The 23,641-nt window shown below is 34.0% G+C and overlaps 1 protein-coding gene across 2 annotated transcripts in view; it reads right to left on the reverse strand.

The window, feature by feature from the left end:
- The window catches only part of LOC118186065 (uncharacterized), a 49,376-nt gene extending 26,091 nt beyond the window's left edge, over positions 1 to 23,285 (reverse strand). The window contains exons 1-6 of one of the 2 annotated variants that reach the window (XM_035356057.2): positions 23,110 to 23,285; positions 16,521 to 16,624; positions 11,722 to 12,016; positions 7,942 to 8,211; positions 6,452 to 6,760; positions 1,095 to 1,346 (exon numbers count right to left, since the gene is read on the reverse strand). In XM_035356057.2, the coding sequence (XP_035211948.1) occupies positions 1,095 to 1,346; positions 6,452 to 6,760; positions 7,942 to 8,211; positions 11,722 to 12,016; positions 16,521 to 16,624; positions 23,110 to 23,179 (1,300 nt within the window). In that variant the 5' untranslated portion in view covers positions 23,180 to 23,285. The remainder of the gene's footprint in view (positions 1 to 1,094; positions 1,347 to 6,451; positions 6,761 to 7,941; positions 8,212 to 11,721; positions 12,017 to 16,520; positions 16,625 to 23,109) is intronic. The other variant, XM_035356058.2, reaches the window with a different exon arrangement.
- Positions 23,286 to 23,641: the final 356 nt, after the last annotated feature.

Here is a 23,641-nt window from a genome sequence, read left to right on the forward strand (position 1 = left end):
TTATACAGTTCTTTATGTTTTCATGTAATGCTTTTCAGAATCTTTTCAATATATGTCATCATAGTTTAATATTTTTTAGCTATATTTTAGTATAAAAATATTAATTCATGTGATGTTAGACTGTTAAATATGTCATGTTAGACTTTCACTGTTATGAAGGTAGCATAAACTGATATTTTAGAAATGCTTGCGATAAAATACTGAATTCTGAATAACATCTTCTACAGAGCATAGAAATCTATGGGATATTTGTACTTAGGGAAATTTATATAACATTGTTGATAAAACGCTGACATTTACGGCATTTCTGTGAAAGAACTTTAAATTTGCCACTGAAGTGTGAGAAATATTTGTGGAAAAACATTAAAGTTTGAGTAATTATTTGTCATAAAATAGTGAAGCTTATGCGATATTTGGGACAAAATACTGAAATTTTAATAATATTTGCATCAAGACACTGTAATTTAAAGGAACAAAACATAAAATTTGTGATAAAACGCCAAAATTTGAGGAATAAGCACAATGAAACACTGAAATTTGAAACATATTTCGAAATAAAACATGAAAACTTAATGATATTTGTGACAATGAAATAAGCAATGAAATTTTATAAATATTTGTGATAAAACGCTAAAAATAGAAATATTTATGAGAGAAAACGAAAAAAAAAAAAAAAAAAAAAAAAAATATGCCCGACCTTCACCAGTTAAAAATGCAAGCTAGAATTCTCCACCACCGAACGTTGGTTTATTTATGAATACGATAAAGTATATTCCCTTAAAACTTTCTTGCACGATTGAAACACTGCATTCATCCCGCCACCTCACATGCAAATTTAAATCTGGATTTTAGAAACGAACCACACACCTGCAAAAACTTATCTGTTCAAGCTAAATTAAGGGACCGATAAACTAATGAGGAATTTAATCGAGATTGCGATATTTAATGAAAAAGTTTGTGAGCTTCCATCTTTGAAATCTCTGTCCACGAGAATTTGAATTCTTTTTCAGTTGCCCGTCTCATCTTCCCGTTTAGCCTGAACAGATAAACATGCTGTCGCCACCACCGATTTCCACCCCGAGTGATGTACTTACTCCATTTGAATTCGTAGTAGTCATAAGATTCGTCGTCAACGAGGTTGGGTTTCCCGGCTCCACTGGACTGGCTGCTGAAACGGCAGGACTGAAACCGAGAGCTGTATTCAACCGACTGACAGTCACGGTTATAGCGCCTCATGCATTCGTCTAAACACTCTTGGAAGGAATATACTTTGACTTCAACCTGGTGGGCCACGTCCAGCCGTTTCCTTCGGAAGCATTCGACGGTGGCATTGTTGATGTAGGCGTCTAGTGGGAGAAGGACAAAAATGTGGTTGGCTTAACAACGACACTTCTCTGAACCAACTACAGATTATTAGCTTTAGTCTTTATGTATAAGAGCCCATCTTTTTTAATTTTAACCACTAGATAATTGAGCCACTTTGTCTTTTAAGCTTTAGGTCATATCGATCCACCGAGACAACTTTGCTTGGCTCTCTTTAGCCTCACCCATCTGAAGAAGCTTTCCTGCGTTAGTTTTAGTCACTATCCATTTGGATTAGTTTTGCTTTGTGAGCGTTTGTCCGGATCACTGTGAGGCTGTTTTGCTTAATTCCTGTGCATTCGAGTTAGCTTCGCTTCGCTAGTTTTAATCTTTATAAGCCAGCTTTGTTAGTCTCTGTCGATCAGGTCTAGCTTTGCTTCATTTGTTTTGCATCCTATCTATCAATGCAAGCTTGTTTCTCTATCTCCAGCCTCAATAAATTCGAACAAAATTTTCTTTGTTAGTTTCAACCCCCATTCAATTTTAATTCCTATCAATATGAACCAATTTTTGCGCTTTTTATCCTTCCTATCAATTCCAGCCAAATTTGCTTCGATAGTTTTAATCTCCATCTACTTCACCCAATGCAATCACAATGCTGTTTATTTTTAGCTTACCTTATCTATGCGAGACAACATATGTTCATTAGCTTTGATCCTAATCAATATGAATAAACTTTGCTTTATTAATTTAGTGAAACGTATCAGTTCGAGACAAATTTACTTTGTTAGCTTCAGTCCATATAATGTGAGCGAATTTTGATTTGGTAAAATTAATTAATTCGTATTAATCAGACTTTGCGTATTATTCTGTCTGCCTGTCAATCGGAGACAAACCTTTCGTTATTAGCTTTACTTTCCGTCAATATGAATTGGATTTATCTTTGTCAAGCTGTTTCTACCCGAAACAGATTTACAGTTCTTTATTCCCTATAATGAGCCAAAATGTTGGCCTGCTAACTTTAATCCTTGCCACTCTCGGCCAGTTTTACTTAGTTAGCTTTGATATTGTTTTACAGAATTAGAGGAATAATTTTTCATGTGGTAAATTTTAAATTTATAGAGTGGAATGTTGAGTGAGTTTTAGAATGAACTATAATATAACTGAGTATTGGAACAAAACTAAAGGAAGGAGCAATTGCTAAAACCCTTTAGAAGTGTCTGTATTTTAGGTTAAATCTTCAACATTTTCATGGCCATTAACAAACTGAAATCGGAAAGAATAATCAGTTTTAAAATCTCGCTGCTGCTTACTGGAGCTTAGGCTCCAGTAAAGCCAGCGTTAGGCTCCAGTTAGCCAGCGTCGCCTACCAGCTCTTTGTTCTTGTCTTGATTAGTCTACATAGCTTGCTCATTATTTTTATTTTCTGTTATAACATTTTACGTAACCTATCTGTCCTTTATTTTTGAACAAGCAGCCAAAATAAATAACGAGCAGACGAAATGGTCTGTTTACAAAACAGAAATGCACCCGTGGTGGAATATAGGAGCAAATGCCTTAAACTGATACTTATTTTTCAATTTAAACCTGGTTAATGATCGACAGTATGTTTGAAGATATATATTCGTTTTACAAATTTTTTTTTTTTTTACGTTTACAGTTTAAAGCTTTGCGTTGATCATGGCTAAACGTGATGAGCAACACTTCAAAAACTACGTAAAATTCTGTTATGTGAGCAGCCAGTAAATACTGATAACATGGTGATGACAGTGTCTTAAGATATATTACTATTTCGGGGTTAGCAAATTTTATTCCAATGATTTTACCATTCTCTTTCTTGAATAGCCGTTGGTTTGGATGCTGTGCAATCTTATAAGACAATATATACAAGACATCAACAAAACAAAATGATCTTGTACGCTGGATGGTAAGCTTGCATTTAGCAAGTTGCTTATAGTTTAAAATCCTGCAATAAAGCTTATCTTGTTACTAAATCTAAATTTAATCTTCTCAAAGATTCTTACAAGTGGGAATGTTTCTGATATATTGAGGAAATCAATATTGTCAATAAGTTTTTGTGTCCTGTTTAAGGAAAAACGCAATCTGAGTCTTATTATTCGTAAAATTTTGTTTCAAGACTAACTTCATGGTTTCTTTGAAACTGATTTCATTTGGAATCATTTGTAAATAATTATTTTAAATTTTGTTAAAGGGCTCGTCTCAATTATTGATTGTTTAATATAATTGTTATAGCGGTAAGGTAATAGAAAAGAATCGTTTTGGGACTTTTTTAATGTCTAATAATATCTAAATGAGAATATAGTGGAGGAAGAATTTTTATTTGCTTTGCTGATCAGAACAGCAAACTAAAATCCTACACGAAATGCAAAATTCCAACGTAAAAGTGCTACTTTCTTAGTGAAGATTGTTTTCTACAGGTTATAGAAGCTGATCTTCTTGAAGGTTTTTATTATGAAGGTTTCTGTCTTCTCGAAAAGCGACCCATTTTCTTTATGGTACCTGCATCTTTGTGAAGGTTTTTGCCTTTTTAAATAGCACCGACTTTCACAAAGATACCGGAACCTTTATATCGAGACATCTCAATGAAGAATTGCCTTTTCGATCTTTTTGCAAAATTGCCGGCACATTGCAACGGGACATTCTTTCGAAGGTTTGACTCTTTTCAGATAGTGGTCTACTTGCATAAAATATCGGCACTTTGACGACGGAGCAATTTTATGAAAGTTTCTGCCATTCCGAAAAATCGATGATTTGCATAAAGGTTTTTCTAACTTTTATGGTACGACGCCGTTATAAAATCATCCTTTGAGAAGCATGAATCGCTTGCATTATAATTTTATTTCGAAAAATGTGAAATCATTCTCCTTCATCCCTTTCGTCGTTTCGAAACTTTTGCTTTTCAACTGACTCATGTTTAGTTTAAAGCTAAACAAAACGCGACCTGTCTTCTACTGATGAAGGTCGAGCTACACCGAGGAAGTTTCTGTGACGGCAAATTTTTCATCCCTTTCATTTGTCAATGTACAACATACGCTCATTAAACAGTACCGGTTTTTCTTACAGAAGTTAGTTGAACAATTTTTCTTTGTTTAAAATGTACAGAACTCGGGCTATTACAACACATAGACATACTATGGCACTGAAACATTTAACGAAAGGAAGGAATTTTGTTTTTTAATGTCTTTGTTATATTTTATTTTTATTTATTTTTATTGCAGCAGTTCCACTGAGAAATGAAGCAACTGTTTGCTAGAGTTTTTCATTGTTATAGAAGGCTGGGGTGATTATGCGCGCTTATAGATTTCACCTCGATCTCTATCTTTTCACAAAACTAAAATCTAATTTCCGGAGAAAGAAAAATGTTGGAAGGGAAGAGTTCTAATCAGTCAGTAAACTGGGAATGGCATCCGAATTTAGCGTAATGCTGAGATTCTTTGTACTGGTACTGAAAATAATGCCAAGGTTTGGTTCACACAAAGGCAAAAGGGACATGTGCCCTGGGCCATTCCTGAAATACAGTTACAACAAATACTGAAATTATGTTGCTTATCAGAGCCTATGATATCATGACTATGATAATCAAATTACCATCATATTCATGTGACACCGCAGGATTAAAGTAAGGTTGTTACACTATAATAGAGGCATGTGGAAGTCAGAGTAAATTAAAAAATTGAGGCTTCACTAAATGACATTTGTTAACAATAAGAGTGCAAGATAATGATCCGGCTTTCTGGCGTTTGAAAACACATATAAAATACCAAAATACGAAATTTAAAATTTTCTTCCTACTTTTAATTTTATATCATTTATAAAATTAGAATTAAAATAGCTTTAAATTTTATCATATTATAAGAGAACTTAAAGGTCTTCTAAAAGTGGAATCCTAGAATGTAGGCTCTTTGCCCTTGCATAAATCAGGCACTAGGCACTTAACGAAATGGCTGTCCCGAGCATTGGTCAGCCATTGCTGATCAAGACCTAAAAATAATTTTAAAATATCTTGATATAGCTATATAAATATTTTATCAAAAGTATATAACATTCATATCTAACTACTTATATGAAAATATTTAAACTTTATTAAGGGTAACCAATGAATTAATTCTACGAGAAGAATGCATTCTTCCATTGAACGAAAAATGATGCTTTGAAATTTAGAATTTTTAATTAAAAAAAGTTTTTTTAAATTTATAATTTAGAAATGCCGCCTTGTAAGATTTGTAACATTTAAGTAACGCCCGTAAGTCATTTGCTGTTAAAAATCAAAATTCATATTGCGAAAGTGAACAAGTTTACATTCTTTAATACAGGAGTTCTCACATTTTTTAAATTTTGTACCACATAAATAAGAATAAAAAATATATGTACCCATGAATGTACCAATAAGGGCACCATTTTACCTTCATTTAAATTTTTTGGGTAAAAATTGTACCATCAAAATAATATAACGTACCATTCATGGTATATGTACCATACTTTGTGAAACCCTGATTTAATACATCTAGCAGATAATTCTTTATGACGTACTACGCCAGTAACGGTACCATCATGTACCGATGTATGTACCAATAAGGGCACCATTTTATTTTTATTTAAATCTTTTGGATAAAAAGTGTACCACAAAATAATATAATGTACCATTAATAGTACATGTACCATAATTTGAGAAACTCTGATTAAATACATACAGCAGAGAATTCGGTACGACGTAGTATTCCACTAAACATGCTCCCAAATAACATGTTGAATAATTTTAATTTTTCTTAGTCTCTTCCTATAATGGGATATTAAGAGCGTCTGAAAATTTATATTCAAGTCAAAATATAGACTTCAGTGATAAGTCTATAAGCTTAAACTGAACTATAATACACAAGCTTATATATTGCCAATTATACATTGGTAATTTTTTTTTAAGGGGCTCCGTTTAAGCCTTTCGCGCTATTTCAAAATTTTCACATTAAATCAAACGATTAACGTTTTCAGTTTTAGTTTGGAATCGCTGTGACAGCTTTAATCTTCATATGAGTTTTTGAAATATGTACAAATTTATGGAAGTACAAATTTTATAAGTGCAACGTGAATAGTGGATATCCCATTTTTAGGAAAGCAATGTTAAAAACCTTACCTCGGTCTGCATTTCCGCAAAGAATTCGATAAAAGTCGCCTTTGCTAGGCACCAGTGTGGGAGTATTTTCTTGGTTGGACAGATCATTGGCTTCCGAGTAGTCCAGGTAGTTCATGTAAGTGGTGCACAACCAGGTGTCTTCCTCGTGATAGAAGGCCGTGCACAAGTAGCCCCGTGTCTCGAGGCTCTGGGCGCAGATGTCAGAGCAACTCTGGAAGTGCTGAGTATAGATGTTCTCCATCTCGATGGCTCCGCTTGGACGTTTGCCAGACTCCATTATGTGAGCCCGGTTGGGACATGCTTGACTTTCTGGAAAGAATTAGTTTCGGGTAAGTGAAACGTGATGGCTGTCATTCTGGATTTGATGGATTACATCAAAAAACAAAAGGGCTATTTGCCTAACAAGAATTCTGTCTTCGTGGAAGATTTTCTAAGGCATATTGGCTCGTATTCATGTTACACATAGGAGAACAACGAAAACATCTTATCTCACTACCTGCAACAGATTGGCCGATCAACACATCTGCCAAGAAGTGTTACTGACGGAACTATCTTTACTTCAAAATTGCGGGTATTGTAGATACCTGAGGGTGGTGAAAGGACAAAGAAAATAATTTGTTACAGTTCTTGAATTTAAAAGCTAATGACAGGAGAGGGCACACGCCGGGTGCTGGGGCAGTGGGTGATTTCAAAGATGAAGGAAGGGCACAGTGCTTGTGAAGTAAACATTTACACTTTTTAAATCTTAGAGGGCTGTCCGTTACACAGGATGGGATCATTCTAAGTATTAGAAACCATTTTTGGGAAACGGCTATGAATTGAGGGAAAATACAACTTTTTTTACATAAAAATGCAGCTGTAGTCTTAGTCGTGGGAAATCTCCATGCCGCAAATTGAAACATCTACGGGGCTTAAAAGAAACCCAACGAAATCACGCATGCAACCAGCCCGTTCCTCGGGATTTGAACTTAGGCCAGACTATCAGTATTCAGCAATTTCATACACTCAGCCACTGGTGGTTGCCCTCATGACCTAAGTTGGAGCTGAAGGATCTACGAAATCAGCGAATTACTGTGGAACCGCATTGAGTGGAGCATTTTGGGGCCTTTGCTTCTGTGATTTTATTTAAAAATAACCAATTTTTTATGTTAATATTTTTTTTTTTTAAATTTTCACTAGAATCAGATTCATATCAATTAGTTTGAATATCAATCAGTTTAAATCAATCAGTTTTGAAAAAGCAATCAATATCTGTTAATATTTGACAAAGAAAAAATTATTTATCAATTAAGAAGGAATTTACATGCAAGCGTTGAAAGGAAAGGAAATGCAGATTGTTGACAGATACTGATGAAAGTAAACAATTTATTTAAAAATTTGCAATCGACTGCAACATATTTTAAAGGAATCATTCCTTATATATTTTTAACACAGTAATGAAATTCATTACAGTTTCGGTAAAAGTTCCAAAAGAGGTTGTGGTATCTCACCTGAAAGACAAACATTTTCAACGTAGTCGCTGTTGGAGTCACTGATGAATCCCATTGGGTTCATGGCCTTTGTGTTCCGGCTGAGTCGGCACTTTTGTCCACCCCTGTCGAAGCAGGCTGACAGGCACTCCGGATCGTTGATGCATTTCTCCTCGCACTCTGTCCTGTTAGTAGCAAATACTTCTTGGTCTGTGTGGCTCTCGAAACAGTAGCCCGGCGTTCGTTTCATGACGTACAGGCGGTTCGGACAGTCGCTGGTCAGACGAGATGCTGGAATGAAAAAATACGGCCTTTCAAGCAATGGCAAGGTTAAAAAGTAGATGGCCCATCTTCCCTAAACTTTTAGGGATAACTCATCTGAAGACACACGGCATATTTACAATTTTATAAAATTAATTAATGATTCTGTGAGTTCGTCTAAAAAGCAACACGACTGTGACTTAAGCAACTTCAAGAAATCCCCTTTTGGTTCTTTTATTACGAATGACAGTTTGTGAATGAACACCCAGTGAATATGTATACGGGGACTACTTTAAGTTTTTTTAATAGTTAAGGGACTCCTACACCTTAAACGCCTCATGATCTTCAAATATGTGACTGTTGCAAGAATTGGGATATTTTATTTATTTTAAAAGCAATTACTTCCAATTTTTACAGCTGACTACATAATATAGCTACTTTGGAAACTAGTAACCAGAAAGTTTGTGTTGCCACAAATATTTTTGTAATTTAATCCTCTTTGTAACAAAATATTTCGCCACGTTTCCACCTTGCGCGCATGATATTTTAAAAATGGCCAATGGTACATACTTAAAATTGGATGGAATTCTTTATACGGGCACTATTTTCTAACTGAACCAACAATATGATGAATATTTTAATATTGAAAAATTTTATGGACGAAAACATTACAAATTTTTTTAATAAAATACATTTTATAAACTCAACTCCAAATAAAATCAAAATTTAACATGACATTTTTAGAATTTTAGGTTCACAGGAGTTTCCAAATGTCATAAAAGCTATATATTAAATATGGAATTAAATTATGAAACAGAATGTTTCAAACTGTGCGCGCAAGTTGGAAACATGACGAAAAATGTTGTCACAAAGCGGATTAAATTATAAAAATATTTGTGGCAACACAAACTTTCTGATTACTATTTCAGAAAGCATCTATATTATATAGTCAGCTGTAAAAAGTTGGTAGTAACTGCTTTTAAAATAAATAAGTTATCCCAATTCTTGCAACAGTCACATATTCGAACATCTTATGGGTTTTAAGGTGTATGAGACCCCTTAAGTTTAATTTACTATATTTTCTTGTTTTCCCTTTGATTTACGTCACATATATTCGAACGGAACAAATAGTTATGAAAGTTAAAACAAGCAAAACCTAGCGAAGGTTTTTGTATAAGGTATTTCTCCCGCCTTTCTAGCGTGCCTTCGTGATGTAGTGGTCAGCACACTGAGCCGGTATTTCAGAGGTACGTGTTTCGATTCCCGGCGAAGGCGATTGCTAATTTTTCATCTCTCTGGCTTTCAAAAAATCCTAATGTCTCTAAAACTGAAATTCCTGTATTGCGAGGTGCGAGGAACAGTTTCTATTTGTACTAGGTGCCGATCAGATGAGAAAGAATTAATGTTCGTAGCATGGATAGCAGTTGGCATTCGACTTTAAAAGTTTCTTTACATTGATACGTTTACAGTAGAAAATGTTTCTTTACATTGATTAGCTAAGTGAAATACAACGTCTTGAGGTATTTTACTTCAGAGCTGTGGTCTCATATTCAAATTCCATATAAACCAAATGTAGAATCTAAATATGGCTGATGTCCAGAATTAGTTTTTAATTTTAATTAACGAAATAAAAAAATATTTTAAATAAATTTAAAATTTCGCTTACTAAATATTTATCGACACAAACGTACGCTGCAGTAATAATATCCTAAAGGAGAAAACAACAATTCTAATTCATACTTATTTTTTATCTGAAATCTAAAGTTTGGAAACTATAAGATATTTTGTTGGTTACAATTTGTAATTTAAATATATTAACACCTAAATGTTAAATTATTAGGCGGACATTTTTTCAAATAATTTTAACGTGCTTAATTAATCATTAAATAACTTACTTAAACTAAATACAAACTAATTTTGAAAACATTCTAAGTTTTCAGCGAAATTTTTTTTCGACGAATAAATAAAAATGTATATATATGTTTGTATGTAAAATAGTTAAAAACTTCTTTATTTCTTACTATAGCTTGACACTTGATAGCGTTTTGATTCTGAAGCTGTGGAAATTTTGGAGAGGAATTATTAGAAATTATGGTGAATCTTCAAATTATGGTAACTTGGCAATTTTTTGGCGAAACTTTGGCGACCAAGCCTGCTACAGCAACCTGCTAGTTTTTTTTTTTTTTTTTGGACGCCATTTTGTTTTAACAAAGTAAAGGCATTTTTTTTTTTTTAAACTTTTTTTAATCTCAACATTTTTTTCCAACGATATGCTAGCCGAATTACGCTTATGCTAGAACATTTATGGAACAAAAGTGCTTTATCATGACGAAGATTAGGTGCAAAATTGGGAGAAAGTGCAGAATCGCCCAGTGCTTCGCGCGTTTTTAAGAATTGCACATACGCGGTATCCATGTACACGTCGACCTATTTTCATTTAAAAAAATCCCAGAATTGCACAAAAATGGCATTGCGCACACTCGTGACTTTATCCATGTACACATGGACCTATTTTCACTTAAAAAGTCAAAGAAAATTGACAAAAATCCAATTCTTCTTACTTTTGTAAAAAGCGAACTTTAGCAGCGAAATTGTTTCTAAGTACTTATTAGCTAAATCATGATCGGAATTTTCCGAAAAATGTCACATGACGTCTCATGATCTCTCATTTCTCTGAGACAAAATAATCTGTGATTCGAACTGTGTACTTTTCAGATTATTGCTAAAGTCCTACCTAGTAACCTTTAGCGCCTTACCAAAATGTCGCCAAACTACCTGTTACCATATTTCAAAGATTAGCCGAAATTATGTTCAGCACTGACTTTCTGTTGCCGCAAGCATTCTCAAGCACACGCAAAGTTTCTCTCAATTTTACAAGTAAAATACGATTTTTTTTATTTTTATTGTATAGGGAAAGACATTAGAACAAAATCGGCGTGCGTATTGTTCGTTTTAAACTACAGATTACCTCTTTAGTGTTTCTGTGGATTGAACTGAAGATGATATCATCTAAGAGGCGGATGACAACGATGCTAATGACGAAATGGAGGATGACGACATACATCTAGACTTGCTTAAACAAAGACTTGGAAGAACTGCTGGAAAATTCCAAGTTGGATGCCGATTTTAAGAAATTTAATTAAAGTATATTTTATGATTAAATAAAAAAATAATATTTTATTCAGTTATTTAATCTAAAATATTTTTATTTGCATGTCATTTTAAACTGGTAGACATGCTCATAGGTAAGTCCAAACTTTAGTACTGAAAATTTCAGTGGCTAAACATTTCGGCATATACCGTTATTTTTACGTTAAATACCGTTATTTCTATAACGTAAATATACCGCTATTTTTATGTTAAATTAATTTTTTTTCATTTAAACATCAGGTTGTAAACTACTAAAAATACAAGCCTCATTGATTAGCTTTAGCCCTTTTCATTTAGACTATTTTAGCGATTTGTCTTGTGACCGCCAAATGGCTAAGAAAAGGATTAGGGAATTTAGTACTGGAAGAATTAGCGACAGGCAGTACTTACAGGTGAAGCAGACTTTGTTGAAGTGGAAGGTGTTTAACTGCCTGACCAGGACGTCTCCTCCGTCCGGTGAAGCCCGATCGTGGTACATGTTGCACACGGATTCTTTGTACTCGGGCTCGACGTGCTGTTGTTGGTTGCCTGAATAGGACACCGAATTTCCTGTAGCATATTCCGTTTGCTGGGAATCCGGGATTCGTTGTCCAGGCGTGAAGTCGAACGACAGGCACTTTGGATCATCTTCGCAACGCTGTTTGCAGGTCTGTAGGACTCGCAGGGGACTGTCCATTAGCGTTATCTGCAGGAACCAAGCGAAAAATGTAAGAAAAAAACAAACAAGCCAAAGAACAAATATTAAAGATACTAATAATGGGAAAAAAGAGTTTGCTTAGCGTTCGTAAATTTGCAGGACTGCATTTTAGGAAGTTAAACAAAACCTTTCTTTTTAACTGAGGGAGCGAAAATGATGACAAACAAACATGCACCCAAGCGAGAACAACAGACAAAATATTCGAGAATGTTATAATTAACTGATAGAAAGCAAAAGCCATTGCCGCTATGTATTAAAATAAATTTGAGCAAAAAGCTGCTAAGGACTAATTTCTTGAAATGCGCAAGGTAAAGAGGTTTTAGAATTGAGATCATTAACTAGAACTAAATGATCTTTGTGGATGGGAAATATAATTCATCAAAGGATGATTTTTTTGAATAATTTCGGTTTCAAGAAAACAGAAAGAAACACTCAGATAGAATATTCTCGAATTTTTTGTCTATTGTTTCCATGTAGGCACATGCTTCACTATTATCAATTTTTACTCAAGCAGTTGAATAGAAACGATTTATTTAGCTTTCAAAATTACAGTCCTGCATTTAATCATGTGATATTGAGTTGATTATATAATTTATTGTTAGTTTACAAATCGTAGCTTCGCTATTTCGTATCATTCATCAATGAATATTCAAGATAATAATCCAGCGTCTAATGTTTGAAGAGAAATTCTTTGTTTTACTTTTTTAAGTCAGAAAAAAAAAATAAAATTCGAAATTTAAAATTTTGTTCTCACTTCTAATTTATGTTCTCAAAACTCCGGAGCTTTTTTAAAATTTCGTTTATTATAAATATATTTGGAGGCTTTCCTGAATGTGGACACAGTAATAAAGCCCCGTTTGCCCTTCTGCATAAATTTTTAATTATTTACATCCTACGAAGCCTGGAGGCTATTATCAAATTTACTGTTAATTCATTGATTCTTATAGAATGAAGAGCGAATTGACAATTACTGGCTTTAGAATAATTAACTGTCTGCTAATTCTTTATGTCTTACAGGATGTAGAGCTAATTACTGTCTTTTTAATTCTTTATGTCTTACAGAGCGTAGAACTAGTTAGGAATTTGTATTTAAAAGCAATTATTTTCCTGTTAATTTTTTACTCCTTACAGAGCATACAGAGAGTTAAGAATTGCATGCTTTAGAGTGATTAATTTTCTTGTTAACTTTTTAAAATTTCCAGCTCGTAAAGTTAGCTACCATATTTTAAAATCTTTACGTCTTACAGATCTTGAATTATGGAATTTAAAACGCATTACTTTTCTGTAATTCTTTCAGAGTGCACAGCGAGTTAAGAATAATAAGGTTTAGCAAGAGTAAATTTCTTGCTCATTCTTTACACCTTACAGGATGTAGAGCTAAGTACTGCATTTTTAATTCTTCGTAGCCGACATAACGTAGAGACAGTTAGAAAGTACAGAAATTAAATGCGTTACGCTCCTGTTAATTCTTTACAGAATTTAGAGCGAGTTACCTTCTTGTTAATTGAAAACCACTTTCTGCAAGCAAAATAAATTTTTGTAAATAATGTAATTAATAAATCCAACATAATTAATAAAACGCGATGTTATTATGCACACCTTGATAGTGGGGCAAAATACTTCCCCCCACGAACCTATATACAGAAGCAAGGGAGGTAAAGTTTTTTCTTATCAAAAATTCGATAGGGAGTTTTCAGTGATAAGCACGAATTAGGATCCCAACATCACGTTTTACTTACTTTTACAATGATGTCTATCTGTCTGTGCGTCTGTGTGTTTGCGTGTGATGATTTTTTCGTCTACGAAAGCATCCCAATTTTACGTTTGTTTCACCTTTGTATGGAGTCACTTTTAAAATAAAATGATGCTGTTACCAAATGTTATAGCCCATATATTTCTTTTAAAGAAATAGTAATATAGTAAATATAAATAATATAGAGAATACAAAGAGAAATATATGATAACATTTCCCACTCTATTCGGAACTCTAAATGTATGCTGATTTTTAAATTTTTGTGACACTATATGACCAGAGGATAAAGTATGATAGATGCGTTAATTTTCAAATCAAAACATGAGAACGGATACGTACGTGAGAACGCTTAATTATCAGTGCCTATTGTATTTTAAAATAGACTAATAAAAATGATTAGAGTTTTTAATCAACACTGAGCCGTGAAGTTTATAAATAAATAAGATTTTGTTTACGACCGGAAGTGATAGTTTACTTAAAGCTCGTTGCCATTTCGCCAGTACCATGTCCTAAAATGGAATTGGAGGAACACATGTACAAGTTACATCAGATTTTTTAAGCTTATTTCTACTTCTTGGGATTTTTATTTTTGCAGCAAATGTCTATTTGGGTGTCTTGTGTATGTGGGAAAGAATTGCAAAAATTGCATTTCTTCACATATCAGAAAGACAGAAACATCAATTGCCGTCCAGCTTCGTGAATTAGTGAGTTAAGGCTTCGTGACTTTGTGAGGGTTAGTTTAGGTTCACAGGGTATTTGAATATGGCAAAGCAAACCAGGGATATACGCCTAAGGGAAAGCGATGCCTTCGTTGAGAGCTTTTTTAAGAGACACTGGAGACTTTATGTTTGTTACACGTAGTGAAATCCTCGAAACCCTATCATGCAGCCAGCCTGTTCGTTCGAACTCTAGTCGAACTACTACCACGCAGTGGTGTTAACCATTCGGCTGGAGTGATTTTATTTTAGAGGAAAAGAATCTAGTCTAAATGATAAGGGGTTTGATTTGGTTTATTTGATTGCAGCAAAGCAAGCGAGGGATATATGCCTAAGGGGAGGAAAGCCTTCGTGAAGCACTGTCTAAGGGAAATTAGTTCGTACCCACGTTACACATGGGAAAAATCACGAAAATGCCCATGCAGCCAGCCTATTCGCCTGGAATCATACATAGGTCGAACTGCCAGTGTTATGCGACTTTACCGCTCGGATGCTAATGGGTCAAAATGTTAAGGGGAAAATATATTAAAATAATACATCATCTTTGAATGTCGATGAGGTCACTTATATTTTTTTAGTATCTACTTTCTAAAAAGCGTTTACAAGTAAAAAAATATTTAATTGCACATTTAAAGGAAAAACTTTCTCAATATTTTCTTGGTAAAGATTCATGTTTGGATGTATAAATAATTTGTTAAGATATCACAAATCATTTTGAAGTATATATGCTACACCATTTCTTATTTTGCGTCTAAGGGAAATTAGATTATTTTAATTTCTTAAATTAATTTAATTTCTTATTTTGCGTCTAAGGGAATAAGCACTGTCTAAGGGAAATTAGTTCGTATCCACGTTACACATGGGAAAAATCACGAAAATGCCCATGCAGCCAGCCTATTCGCCTGGAATCATACATAGGTCGAACTGCCAGTGTTATGCGACTTTACCGCTCGGATGCTAATGGGCCAAAATGTTAAGGGGAAAATATATTAAAATAATACACTATCTTTGAATGTCGATGAGGTCACTTATATTTTTTTAGTATCTACTTTTTAAAAAGCGTTTACAAGTAAAAAAATATTTAATTGCACATTTAAAGGAAAAACGTTTTCAATATTTTCTTGGTAAAGATTCATGTTTGGATGTATAAATAATTTGTTAAGATATCACAAATCATTTTGAAGCATATATGCTACACCATTTCTTATTTTGCGTTCACGATATGATGCATTTTGATACATTTTATTGTATGGCTTAGTAAGTTTTGAATAAAAAATTTTCTTTTCTTTTATTTACTCTTATATTTTCAATAAAATCTCGGGGGAAACTTGCTAGTAATCCAGTTTTAACTGGCAAATTAACGGAATTACAGGTAAATGGAAAAGCCGGTAAATTTACAATGCCTAGTTGGAACTGTACCGGGAAAAGAGAAAAATTAATTTGTGCGGATTTATTTAATTTAACTTAACAATTAATTTTATTTTGAAGCAACCTTTTCTGTTGCTCTTGCTTTCAACCCACGCTTTCTTGCCAGAACGAGATTGCAGTTTCTCGCCTTAGGCAAAGTAGGGTAGAAAGGTACTATTCAAGCTGGTGTCCGAGTTACTTCAGAGCGTGCTCTGCATTTCGGCATGTTGCTTCTCTGCTATTTTACGATGGTGCATATCAATTGCTGGTTCGTCTACGTCGGTGGTAACTAAGAGCCAACTACGCAATGAAATATCTCTGTGCAGCTTTGGCTGATTCTTTTACTTAGTTTTAATTTTATATTCCCATTTTGAGTTGTCGCCCAAAGTGCTGGCGTGGGTCTGTAAACACTAGGAGTGCCAAAAATAACTACTTTTCTTGAGTTGAGTTCTTTTCACCTTTCTCACGTATTGTTACTGATACAGTTGAACTTTAGCGAACAATCGCTGCACGTTTCAAGTAAAGTTCTAGCCAATAAAAGGAACTTTAATTTAACTAGAATCTTACAACTTAGCTTGAGGAGTAGAAAGCGATACGTTAAATATTTGGTACTCACTATTTCTCCTTTGGACATTCCGAATCCGTTGTTATTGCCTCCCATTCTGTAGTTCATAACCAGTTCAAAAGCGTGCTTGCCAAGACCATTGTTGCAAGACTGAGCTGGAAAGGAAAGGAAAAATCAAATATTTGGTTTGTTACATTGGCAACAGATACATGTTTAGCGGAGTATCCAAAACTGCAATGGCTCCTGGGTTTGTTTTAATATCAGACAAGCAAGATTACTCACAACAAGAACAGAGATGTCATTATGATTTTTTATACCCGGTCAAAATAAGATCAGACCTTTTTCATAGGATACATTTTTGGCTTAAAGACTCGATTTAAATGCCTGAAATATGGTACTTGACATCATCTCCTAATTAAAACGATATGAAACTTTAGGATTATTCATTTACTGGAACTTGCAGATTACAAATATAAGGCATAGCACACGTAACTTATCAAAAGTATGTATGAAAACATTTTAAATAATTTCTGATAAAATAAATTTGAGAAATAATCCAACAGTACCAGCTGTGTTAAGAACTTCTTTCGTTAATTACAGCAATGTTGGAAATGTAATTCTAAGTTATTCCTTAAATATATTCTAAATTAAATACATTTCAAAGTACATCAGTTAAGTGTATTATTAAAAGGTAAATTAAAAATGTGAATTAAATAAGGCCTTCAGGCAGTACAGTTATAATTTGAAAATTATATTTAAGATCTTATGTGACATCGAATGAAATCAGTTTTAAAAATCGGTTATTCGTCAGAGTGAAAGGTTTTGTCTTTCGTGTAGGAGCGACAACTTCCAGAGGATGTGCATCATCAATTAATGGTAGCGTAACTGTCCGAAACGGTCGACATGTTATGTGTTCCCAAACTAATATCTGGATCGCAAAATCCCAACTTGTAGAGACATTAGGATTTTTTTTGGAAGCCAGAGAGAAGAAAAATAGCAAAGTGGGAGAAATAACTTATATACTCCCCTTTTTAAAGGGCGACTAGGGTTTTAGGGGACCTAGTGGCCAAATCCTAGGTATGGAGAATCATCCACAACCCTTTTAGTTCGGGCGCCACTGTAGGGACATTAGGTTAACTGGAAGCCAGAGAGATGAAAAATTAGCAACCACCTTCGCCGGGAATCGAACCACGGACCTCTGGAATACCGGTCCAGCGTGCAGAACCACTACACCACGAAGGAGGCTAGGAAAGTGGGAGAAATATCTTATATACTCCCCTTTTTAAAGCGCGACTAGGGTTTTAGGGGACCTAGTGGCCAAATCCTGGGTATGGAGAATCATCATCCACAACCCTTTTAGTTCTGGCGCCACTGTAGGGACATTAGGTTAATTAGAAGCCAGAGAAATGAAAAATTAGCAACCGCCTTCGCCGGGAATCGAACCACGGACCTCTGGAATACCGGTCCAGCGTGCAGAACCACTACACCACGAAGGAGGCTAGGAAAGTGGGAGAAATATCTTATATACTCCCCTTTTTAAAGCGCGACTAGGGTTTTAGGAGACCTAGTTGCCAAATCCTGGGTATGGAGAATCATTATCCACAACCATTTTAGTTCGGGCGCCACTGTAGGGACATTAGGTTAATTGCCAGAGAGATGAAAAATTAGCAACCGCCTTCGCTGGGAATCAAACCATGGACCTCTGGAATACCGGCCCAGCGTGCAGAACCACTACACCACGAAGGACGCTAGGAAAGTGGGAGAAATACATTATAAACTCTACTTCCAAATATACTCATATCCTTTTATTTTATTTATACTGTAGTTTTTTAAAAGCTGTCTAATTTTAATATATTCCTATTTAGGCCTTTAACATAATGGCCTAACATTTGGGAAATTTTTAGATTTATTTTCATTAATACGTTATTTAATTTTAATATTTCTTGCACTTTCACTTCTTGTTTGTTCTACTAGAAATGTAGATTATGTGAGTTTAAATAACGTCCGAGAATCTAAATTAAAGGAGAGGTTATTGACTACACCAACCTGCAGCGCTATAACTCTGAGATTCTTCGTCACATAGTTACTTTTCCCCACCTACTACACGTTACGTTATATTATGCTGTCATACGTTTTTTATCCGTGCAATTGTTGCAAGTGTTGTCACAGAGTAAAACATAAGGACTTATCTTTCACACGGCCTGTCCAATAACTTTTTCCCTTGCTATTGCTATTTGACAAAACGTAAGTTCATTAATTTATTTTACAAATTAAATCGATCTGCTATTAATTAACAATCTAAGCGATTTAAAAATAAAGCTCTCTTATTTAACTTAACTAAATTCTACTGCTATTAAAAAACTGTGCTGTTTAGAAACCAAGCTGTTTAATTTATCTTAAAAATTAAATCAACCTGTTATATTATAATAAATTGTGCAATTTGAAACAATATATAAGTTTTTATTTTATTTTGAAAATTAAATCAACTTATTATTGATTAACAAACTGACACAGTTTAGAAAGAAAGCACCAGGTTTTATCTTTTAAATTAAGTTCTTTATCTTTTAGCATGTAATTGGTTAGGAAACAGAGAGATTCAAATATAAAGTTAAATAAACCATTTAAAAATTAAATCAACCTGTTACTGATTAATAAGGCAGTGAGTTAAAAATAAACTTCTATAGTATATCCTAAAATTTAAAAGCACAAAAGATAAACTCTTTAATTTATCTTGCAATTTTAACCAGTTTATTACTGTTTAACAGACTGACTGGAAAACTATAAAAACACTTCTTAAATTTTTATTTTGTTTTTTAAGTCTACGTATACGTGATGCAGTTTAAAATGCATTTAATGTATCCTAAACTTTATGAATATCCATCTAATATTATTTTAAATAAAAAGGATGTCTAATATTGACATATTACGTGTCTGATTACGAAGTAATCGTTTTACCCATCAAATATAACGTTTTTTACTCATTACCTATGTTTACAGACTTAACATATGCAATTTCCTTCCGTCCTAAGTACATTTAATTAATCGGAAATTTTCTTTGAGATTGCGCAATTTTAGTCCGCTGCCATATCAATAATTCGGCATCGCTAAAATCCCGAACTTGCTAGATTATCCAAATTTTGCTGTAATTACTAATTCCCCAATCTTGAGATAGCCCAAAACTCTACAAAACATAATCCCTAAGTTCGAGAATGACCGCAAGTGAGACTGAATCTTACCTTATGTTCTGTAATTAGTACAACAGCAATTTGATTCTTAAAAAAAAAATACATACATTTATGCATTTTCTAAATACTTTTTCTACTTTTCTGAATTTTTTAATGATAAAATTCTTTTTGAGGAACTTCTCAAAAAGGTCGTCAAAAAGGTACCTCACCTTAAAAGCCTCAAAAAATTAGTCGTTCGAATTTCCGAAATGAAATTCTCAATTTTTGGAAATAAATTACTTATTAACTCCTCAAAACCGAGTTAAAAAATATCTCCGGAAAACACAATGTTTACTTCCAAAAAGGACCATAAGTGACAGAGAATTACATCATATGTTGCATAATTGGCACAGAAGCATCTCTTTAAAGAAGTTCATCATATTTTATATTCTTTGAATTTTTAAATATTTTTATAAATTTTTATGGAAAATCTTCTTTGAGGTGTTAGATAGTAATTTCAAATTTTCTGCAATATTTTCCTTTCATTTCCTTTTTTCTTTTAATTTTGATATTTGAGATTATCGCAAATTTCTGAAATGCTATCTCCAATTTCTTGAAGTAAATTATTAATTAAAATTTCCGAGATATCTAAAATCCGTGATCTGATTTACAAAACTGGAGACACGGGACAAAACCCTTGCGAAGGCTTATCTCTCTGTAATTTATTTCAGTGTAGTAAATATCAGTGATTTCAAACTATATAAATTATTTCCCTAAATAATCTAATAATTTATTACTTTTCATTTAAAGGTATCTAAGCAAACACAAAATGTATTTCTGCGTGTTTTGTTTTTATGGTTACAGTTTATTATGTGTGTATAAAATATAATTTTATGCATTCTAAACTGGAATTATTCTTTTCTGGAGAAGAGGGGATAAAGAAAAAACTTAAAGAACACTGGTACTTACGTATTAACCCTTAGGAGTAGTCGCCAAATTTTTAGAATGTGCCAAATTCTGGCAACCATGCGCTTAACCATTCTTCTGGCAACCATGCTCATAACCATCCTTTAGTCAAGCAACGCCGCCATTTTCTTATGCTTTTTTTTTTTTTTTTTTTTTTTTTAAGTTTTATTCCAAGCTCCAACAGTTATATAATAACTATATAAAACAACTGGTGATTTTTTTTGCCTTAATTTTTAAATATGAGCTTGTCAGGTATGGAAGAAACTGCCTTAAAATTTCTACAGAAATACAGAATATCGCCGTAAAATTTCTACAGTTCTAAAAGGAACAAGGAGGAAATGCATTTCCTCAGTAGCCACTCTTGCCGAGGATTGCACGAAGCGGAGTCCCTGCGATTGGCTGATGTTTCTTAAGCGAAAACAGATCGCTGTGCACTTCGGAAGAAGCAAAATTACAGAAAGATTTGAAGAACAATGTTTTATTTTTTAATATATCACGTAATCTTTATTTCATAATTTAAATTTATGTGTTTAATTGCTAAAGTATATATTCTTTTCATATGTTTATAGTTTTTACCGACTTACGATAGACATCAATAGTTTGGAAATATTCCCCCCCCCCCCAAAAAAAGGCCACCAACTTGCACCCGATAAGTAATTGTTACATTTTCATCTGTAAAAAATAGTCAAATTTTGCCAAGGTAGTTGCGTTAATACGTAAGTACCATAATTCTTACTCACTATGTTACGAGCCAAAGTGATGCAATTATCCTCTTTATCTGTTTAATAATCAAGTACATGAGCACAGCTATGTAACAATGAAAAGAACTTCATATCAATGTTACATTAATGAGCTTTTAATACGGTGGTCGTTTATTAGGACAAATTGGCTGTTCACGTTAACATTAATTTAGAAACCTAAATTAGTTCGCTAAATGATACTAATTGGTAGCGAACGATCTAATGTATGATTTTTGAGGAAAGATATCATAAATTTAAACATGAAATTTAATTTTATTTCTGCTTCTCATTTAACTATTCGGTTATTTTTAAAAGCTAGAATCGGAATCATTTGTAGGTGGGTACACGCTGAGTTCGCTTTTGAGTTGATCAGATACTGACTAAAAACGTTAAAACCCCCAATTATCATTTACGAGAATATCTGCAAATGAGGCTCAGTAAGTGATGCCGTTGCGAAAAACACGAGATCTAAGCATAATCTTTTGCCTACAAGTGAGACTTGTCAAGTATCGTCTTTGTGTCAGCCATAAGATCTAGCAATGTCTTTTGTTAGCAAGTGAGACTTTTTATTAAGTGTTGCTTTTGTGCAAACCGGAAGATCTGAGCATAATCTTGTGCAAAACTTAAGATCTAAACATAATTTTATACAAACATAAGATCTAGCAATGTCTTTTGTTAGCAAGTGAGACTTTTTATTAAGTGTTGCTTTTGTGCAAACCGGAAGATCTGAGCATAATCTTGTGCAAAACTTAAGATCTAAACATAATTTTATACAAACATAAGATCTGCAGGATGTAACAGAGTTGATGGTCACAACTTTGAGACGTGATTACCCATGGCCTATGGTAACAATTTTCGTAATACAATTTGTGAAATGAAAACGCGGAATGTTAGTAAGTACGAAGAACATAGAGAACGAAAAGTCGTTTTAATCTCGAATAGTTACGAAAAATAATATTTAATATTTATAGGAATTGATCAAATGAAAGATCACCGACTGCAATACAGGTATCACAAGAAAGACGAAGGGACTTGGCGTCCACTTTGGAAAATGTCCGATATATCATATACTTCTACAGCATCGACGCTAATTCTGGCCACAAGGTGTTCAGAAGAAACAATTTACATCTCGTAAAAGAGATTCGTTATCATTATGATGCCCTTACTGTAATCATTCATCTCAACAATTCATGTAAATATCAGACATTATTTCTGTAAATGTCCGTAATCAAAGCACCTTTTCGTTTTCTCTATAACCATATTTTTACGTTCTCCTTTCGCATTATACCACGCAATGTGTTACGACAATTGTTACATTTGTCATCTTCTTGCAATATTTAAAATTCTGTTACACCCTATAAACACAGTATTGTATTCACTTGCGAAATTTAGGGAGTGTCAGGGATTCATTTCTAAAATTAGAAATACCGGAGCCCTGTGAAAAGCCGCCAGAAAAGATGAAAAAATTAAATTTATTATTAATTATTAACTAAAACTAATAATTTGGTTAATATTTGTAAGTAAACGTGTCACGAGATAAATAAAATACTACTAAATTTAGCTGAGTTAATGGCAATATTATATAATAAATTAGAATATCAACACTTATTGAGGCTCTGGCCACATTTACAAACTGAGAAGCACAGTAGATGGGATCCATTAGGCTTCGGCTGTCCTGGTGAATATGACGGTTGCACAAACAAAATCTAAACGTGATCTTGTGTATCTAAATACAATCTTGAACGAAGCATAAAACCAAGAGTCACTTACCATCGGTGAGAAGACGCAGAGAAGCTAAGACAGAGACCATGGATATCATTTTGGCTGAGAGTAATTTCATGTTGGTTGTGCCTTGACCACGGCTCGCATTCCTCGGTACCGCGCACACAGAGAGACAGACAGCCACCGACTGATGATGATAACACGAGGGGAGGCCGAGCGTTTAGTGAGGCCTGACCAACGTCCAGGTCGACTAATATGAGAGCGGTGACGTCACCCGGGGGCCAATGTCAGGCGCATCCGGAGCTCGAGAATGGGCATCCGGGAAGGTGAGCTCCGAGTTCATAAATTCCATAATGGGTGGCCACGACCAGCAGGAAATGAGACACACTCAGTGTCCACCCGCACGACAGGTGCACCCCTCTCCTCCATTTTTTACCAAGGAATAATTCCACGATCGTTATTTGTTCAATTATAGCTTCTTAGTCCAAGATAAGAAAACCTCAAGTACTTTACCCCATCTCTGCGCTTGTTAAAAAGCTAATGCAGAACATTGTTTGGAGAAATCCGTTCTCCAGATTAA

Source organism: Stegodyphus dumicola, chromosome 9 (genome assembly GCF_044657685.1).
Source record: "Stegodyphus dumicola isolate Sdum_Otavi_A_Nest chromosome 9, ASM4465768v1".
NCBI classification, from domain to species: domain Eukaryota; kingdom Metazoa; phylum Arthropoda; class Arachnida; order Araneae; family Eresidae; genus Stegodyphus; species Stegodyphus dumicola.